The 7,098-nt window shown below is 38.3% G+C and overlaps 1 protein-coding gene and 1 pseudogene across 1 annotated transcript; one reads left to right on the top strand and one right to left on the bottom strand.

The window, feature by feature from the left end:
• Positions 1 to 2,718: 2,718 nt before the first annotated feature.
• On the bottom strand, positions 2,719 to 4,349 carry LOC122074664 (annotated as a pseudogene).
• A 1,892-nt stretch (positions 4,350 to 6,241) lies between these two features.
• On the top strand, positions 6,242 to 7,069 carry LOC122074741 (protein PHOSPHATE-INDUCED 1-like; the record flags this gene model as incomplete). Its single annotated transcript, XM_042639696.1, is given in 1 exon segment — positions 6,242 to 7,069. A coding segment is annotated over 1 exon segment (619 nt), but the record flags the coding sequence as incomplete, so codon positions are not given.
• Positions 7,070 to 7,098: the final 29 nt, after the last annotated feature.

The raw sequence follows: 7,098 nt of genomic DNA, 5'->3' as shown, positions 1-7,098 counted from the left end.
AAAAAAAAAAAAAAAAAAAAAAAAAAAAAAAAAAAAAAAAAAAAAAAAAAAAAAAAAAAAAAAAAAAAAAAAAAAAAAAAAAAAAAATCAAAAAACAAAACAAAACAAACAAAACAAAACAAAAAATAAAAGACAAAAACAAAAATCTTTTCTGGATGTACCACATAGATTAAAAAGTAGTTAAAAGAAAAAAATTAAGTTTAAAAAAGCTTATATAGACATTGGTGATGGTTATAAGCAAAGTGATGTGAATATTTGTGTGTAAATTTCCATGTCATAAACCTTATTGTTCTAAAGATTCATTAGATAGACAAAATCTGTTGGCCTAGTGAAGTTGCTTTTCCTTTCCCATGCTTGAGAGAACTAGTTAATTCCATACCTAAGTTGGCATCATTGTTATCCTTGATAACCATACCAGAGAAGGATAGGGTATTTGGTCACAAATAATAGAAATCTGATCTATTCAAGGATTTAGGGGACAATATCGGTATCGGTAATACCAATCCAGATCTGATCAGATCTGTAGATATCGATCGGTTTTACCCCTACTTTTTTTAAAAAGTATTAATTTTTTACTATTTTACCCCTTAAATAATACGGATCATCGATCCAGATCGGTCAGGGATTGGGGATCGGTCTTAGCTGATACCAATCAGATACGGCCGATACGAGACCCATACTTGCAACCATGGGATCTATTAGGGATGTTGTTGTTTGTATTTTTCCATTCCCCCCCACCCTCCCCCCTCCCCTTTCCTTCATCTCTCCCTCCGTCTCTTAATATATGTCATCAATCTTTAACGATATTGTTGGAGGATTAATCCAAAACCTCAAGGCATTAGGTAGAAATATCTCCTCAAGTATATGAAGGCACCAAGGACCGAAGTTAACCAATGTAGAACCATACCTCTATAACTCCCAACATCTCAACATGCATGATTTTGTATAGTAAATCCCATTGTATTCATAATTCTTACATGAATCAATTTGTTGATTTTGAGTTTACTCAATTTTGTCATTTTGAGTATTAAGCTCTTAGGATACTAGTATAAAAAGACTAGGCAGATTATTTTTTGAACTATTTTTATTGAATTTAGAAAAAATAAAATAAACAAATAAAATTAAATACATACTTAGTCACACGATTGAAGTAGGGCATGGAACTTTCATTTTGGCATTACATTGGAAGAATCAGCCCTTCTAATTCTATTACCGAAAATTTCCCTTTCCAAAAAATTCTTCGCACACAATTGATGTTTTAGGGCATGAAACTAGACATGTTGCCAATGTTGCCAATTTAGTGGCAGAATCAGCCCTTCTATCTATCTATTTACACTGCCCTACAAAAAATTGTAGTCATTTTTGTTTTCCCATGGATTCTAAAACCAGTGTGGACTGTGGAGCATGAAGATGTGGAAGGATCAAACAAGACAGGGGATGGAGCTTCAGGGAGGAGAGATTATAGTATTTGTCAATATTCTTCCACCAGCTTCTAACAGTTTGGACCTTTTAAAGAAGCAAAACAGCGAGCAACTAGATGAAATCGCGCGTAGATAATGCAGCAGTGAGATAAGATTTACAGAGACTTTGCTAGAGAGAAGAGAGGCATTATGGTATTGGAATTTCAATGAGTACTGGTGTAACCAACTTATCAACTCTCCCCGCAGTGGCAAAGGAGAAATGAAGCAGGCTAACGAATAGGAGGAATTATAAGATCAAGTGAGAAAGAAGAGATGCCATTATGAATTATCACAGAACAATTTGAGAACCCAAGTGAGTAGAGGAGAGAAACAGAGGTTGGAATGGTTTTGGGGAAGAGGGGATGTAGATTAGGTTTAATAAAAGAACCATGGCCATTTCGAAGAACAACAGCATAGCCTCCCTTCTGAATACCTTCAAGCTACACACCATCAGTAAAAGAGAAAACATAATTAGGTGCGAAAACATGCAGGAAAGTCCTGGCTGAATGACCGGATAGAGGAGCCGGGGGTAAGGGAAGGTCCATCTAATAGTCACTGACAAATAAATGGAAAGAAGATGAAGCAACAGTACAATTTCAAGGGTAAAAGTTGAATAAAAACACACTATTATGAGTTTTCCAAATCTTCCAAAGCAGAGAGAACCACTGAATATTTAAATCAGATTGGTTAGGCATTCCTTTATACAAATTAACCAAATATGATAACCAATCTCTCAAATTGGAGCCCTGAAAACCCTGGGAGTCAATGCATAGGAGATGCACACCAATATGCAAGGACAAAGAACCAGAGGATGCAAAGTGGATTCGACCTGCTTAGCATTGGTTTACTGCTCAAGAATCGGAACAACAGCGCCAAAGAAACAATTTAATTTTAAGAAGCAGTTTAAGCTTCCAAAGCCAAGTCCAAAAAGAGTCGAAGTAGGACGAGGCAATTGAATTTAGATCGTTGAACGCAATATGGTAGGGGGACTTGACAGAAAACTGACGCATAAATCTGCAGATACAATTGCTAATTGTTCAGGCTGACTCTCAGATTACTAATGTGAGGAGATATAGGAGACAGGTATTGGTCCCTGGCATTTTCAACATTTAATTAGATGTGCCGATTCCATTTGCTTCCATGATGAGTATCACATTCAGCTGGATTCATAAGTCGGGCAATCAGATAGCCACCAATGGATTCACAGAAGCTGGGCTAGGAAAAAAAGCATGGAGAGAGAGAGAGAGAGAGAGTAATAGAAACCAAATTATCTGCTATTCCATGTATAATTCAATGGAAAAGGATAGAAACCGAATCATCTGCTATTCCACGTTTAATTCAATGGCAAAGGATTAAAAGAATAATAATGAATTAATGAATCAAAGAATCTCCTTATCGTCATATCTTCTACATCTACAACAACAATTATATACATTAGTGACGTCTCTCCTTAATCTTAGACCAATGTAGAGCACGAAGATATGGAAGGATCAAACAGAGCCGGAAGAAGGTACTTTCTCCCATTAGCACCATTGGCATTGTAGCTAGCACCACTGGTTGAATCCACCAACAGATCCCCTGCATAACCAGGGTAAGCTCCCTTGCCATAAATACCAGTGCAAGCTGAAGCTGCCTCCAATGGTGCCCCTGCCGGACCTTGATAAAAGCCATTCCCAAAAGGATTGGTAGCAGTTGCAGCCAAGAGACTAGCCAGATTGATAACCATTCCATCCATGCCAACATCATTGTTTGGGGCAATCAATGGTGGGCTCTGAGGTCCATAGATGGGTTGATAGAAAGGCCAAGCACATTGGCCTGGCCTGGGCACTGAGTCTCTGAGTTTCCAACCCAAATGTAAGCAAACTTCGATTTCTTTCCATGGGAACCATGGCTTCCGCAGGTGTCCATGCAGAAGCCCTTCACATTTACATCCGCGGCGGTCAGAACTACATTAATGGCATTACTTTGATCGCCTCTTGCCGCAAGTTCCTCAATTTGTTTACTGGTAAGCGATTTGCCCAATGAGTAGTTTTTGTCAAGGATCTGCTTACCAATCTCGAGAGAAAGGGTAGAGGTGGCCTTCTTGTACTTGGAGCTGAGACGGTAGTACTTGTCTGTGGTTCTCCACCAGGATGAAACAGAGGGTTGGGACTGGGACTTCAAAGAAGCTGAATCAGAAAGGGAAGAGATGAAATCAGAGATAATGGCACGTTGGGTAGGCTTGAAATTGCCATACCAGATGAGATTAACAGAGATTTTTCCAGAGAGAAGGGGGCCATTGTGGTATTGAAACAGCATAGTGTGCTGCTCTTCCACTAAACCAGTGAGTCTTCTCCCAGCATTGGTGAGACAGAAGATGGAAACCAACAAGAAGGCTTGCAAGAGCAATTTAGAAACCAAAGAGACCATTTCCCAAACACCTTGAGAGCACGAATAAGGTGGTAAGAAAGAAGTAAAGATTCTGTGGAAGAAAGGATGAGAAGGTGAGATGGGTTCTCGAGTTCTTGTTTGCTGAGGCAGAGGATCATATGGGAATTATATAGTCGGAAGGTAAAGGACTAAATTGATTGTTTAAGCTTTACAACATGGGATGGGGTACTGGGTTTAGAGACAGTTGGAATTGAGATCGAAGCAACGAAGAAAAACAGTGCCCACAGTACTGTCCACTATTCAACTCTCAACGCTCTCAACGCTGCAGAGAAGCAAAGACGCGTTGGGCGGTGAAGGCTCAATCTCAGATTTTTTGTTGGGTTATCTGAATCCAGCTACTAGGGAAGGTAGATAAGGGAAGAACATGAATTTAAAAAAAATAAAAAATAAAAAAATAAAAAGATACAGCATTTACAGCTTAATATTAGTCGTGCTTCCTTTCATGGACCTACAAGTTGACCAATGTAGCCGCGTTGCCGTCCTGGATCCCAACGGCGAACTACCCAAGCTTCCTAAGACAGTTAATCAACCGCCTAAACAGTGGTTTTTATAATAGTTTTTAACATTTTTTAAACAGATTAATAGGTTGATCCATAGAAAAATGTGGATCTGCACGGGGAGAGAAACAATGGGAGTGGAATAGTGGATTCCGATTTCCGATACGGATCGATACCAATAAGCCTGTAGAATTGGGCCAGGTATCGATATCGGAGCGTATTCCTCATTTAGCCGATCTGATACCAATTCCTAAAACAATGTTCTTTAATGCTTTATATTTTTCTATTTTAACTAAAGATGTGAATTTAAAATTGAAATCCTTTATCGAAACTGAATCAAGCCATTTATATTGAAATTGTGAAACCATTTAATAAATGATTCAGTTCTAATTTTAAATTTTAAATTATTGATAAATCGTTTAAATAAACTGATTAACATATACATACTACATAGTAAGTTTAAGTTATTCAATGTCAAGTTTACATACATTTCAATAAAAAACAAAATTTTACATTAAATTACTATTAAAAAAAACATATAACAACAAACAATTAAATTCAATTTTAAAATTTACATCAATTTCACTTAAAATTCTAAAGGTAAAGAATTTCTTTAGATTACAAATTAGAAAACATAAGAAAACCTTCTAAAACCGTTTATAAATAATTTCAATTTTAATATATGAAATTGTTTATTAAATGTTTCAATTTTAGTTTTATCTAAAAACTCTTGCATCAAATCGAATCAAATCATCTACATTAGAACCGAACTGATTAACACCTTTTTTATTTTAACCCCAAAAATAAACAATTTCTGACTCTCATGATGATGTTTGCAGGTTTGTCGATAATTTCTCTGCTGGTTTCTTTTTATTTATTGGTGTTTAACAACACTATATTGATCATAGGGCTCCGAGTCCCTCTTATCTTCCTCATAGCTATGCAAGGCTCTTGCTTTACCTAGAAAAAACAAGCAAGAGCTATCCATTTTTCTTCTCTTTTTTGAGTGGGAAAGCTCCGGTAAAAGAGCGTATAGTTTAGTTCATTTCGTTCCTCCCGGAGGAGAGTCGATATAAGGGCACTCGATTCCTTCGGACCTGGAGAACGTGTGATGCTGGGTCAAGGTTTGGTGATCCTATGTTCCTTTTTCATTGCCTAGATTACACTGTGCTTAGCACAACCTAGGTATTAATTGCCACCTCTAATTGCAACGTCCACATGACCTAGGAAAGAATATGTTGCTAAAATGGGATATCAGGTGAATGGTCTTCCAACACCTGCTGGAGTTGTAGGCTATGTTTGGTATATATTCTCGGAATATATTTTGAATATAGAATATAATACATTCTTAAGTGAGGAAATACAAAAGAATCAAGTCTTAAAATGCATTATAGACATATATGGATCAGGTTCTTGTATGGGTTGATCCACACAAATGGAATCCACCAAAGAATTAGTTGTCGGGTGGATTCTAGCTGTACGGATCAGCCTATACAAAAATGAATCTCGTACGAAGACTTGATCCGCTTCTTATAGACCTAAATCTATTACCAAATACATATTAATCACCAAATGCAGCTTTAAATGACTTCAGCACCGAAAAGGGTCAGTTGCTTGGTTACTTCCTACTTAGTATCACACACTTCCTTCTCTGATCTGTCACTCTAGAGCTGGAGCTTGGCTGTAACAATAAATAAAGCAAGGGAAATTGGGGGAAAAGCTCTTTCTTTTTCCTATAAATTCAAACAACACGTTTTGCTTTTTATTTATTTATTTTTTGGTAAACACGTTTTGCTTTTTATAATATCAAGAGTCAAATAGTGAGGCATCCCCACCCATCATTACTACACCACACACTTAAACAAACAACACAGGCCCCTCATTCTCCGTCGCTTCTGCAACCCATTTGGCCAAAGATATCAAAACTATATATAGAACACTTACCACTACCTCTCCTCCACGACATCCAAACAACAATCTCAGCCTCTCTCTCTCTCTCTCTCTAGTGAACTCTTTCTATAAATCCCAAAAGCTCCCTTTCTTTACTTCTCAAGTTCCCTAATATGGCCTCTTCTGTTTCTACATTGCTCTTCCAAGTTCTCCTGGTGGTTTCCCTCTTACATCTCTCCAATGCTGGGAGGAGACTCACTGGATCGGTGGAGGAGCAGTCTATGCTCTTCCAATACCACAATGGTTCCCTTCTCTCAGGCAAAATCTCTGTTAATCTCATCTGGTACGGCAATTTCAAACCTGCCCAACGCGCCATTATCTCAGATTTCATCTCGTCCCTCTCTTCAACCTCACAAGCTTCATTGAAGACCCAACCCCAACCCTCTGTTCTCACTTGGTGGAAGATTACAGAGAAGTACTACCACCTCAGCTCCAAGAACAAGAAGCCCTCTTCCCTTTCTCTCCAAATGGGTAATCAGATCCTTGATGAGAATTACTCATTGGGCAAGTCCCTCACCAGGAACCAAATCCTGCAGCTCGCAGCTGGAGGTGTTCATAGAAACACCGTTAATGTAGTTCTGACCGCAGCAGATGTCACCGTCGAGAGCTTCTGTATGGACACATGCGGAAGCCATGGTTCCCAAGGCAAGAAATCGAAGTTCGCTTACATCTGGATTGGTAACTCAGAGACTCAGTGCCCGGGTCAATGTGCTTGGCCCTTCCACCAGCCCACTTATGGCCCTCAGAACCCACCATTGGTC

Source organism: Macadamia integrifolia, chromosome 3, assembly GCF_013358625.1.
Source record: "Macadamia integrifolia cultivar HAES 741 chromosome 3, SCU_Mint_v3, whole genome shotgun sequence".
Lineage (NCBI taxonomy): Eukaryota > Viridiplantae > Streptophyta > Magnoliopsida > Proteales > Proteaceae > Macadamia > Macadamia integrifolia.
This window is presented reverse-complemented; position numbering and strand designations above follow the sequence as displayed.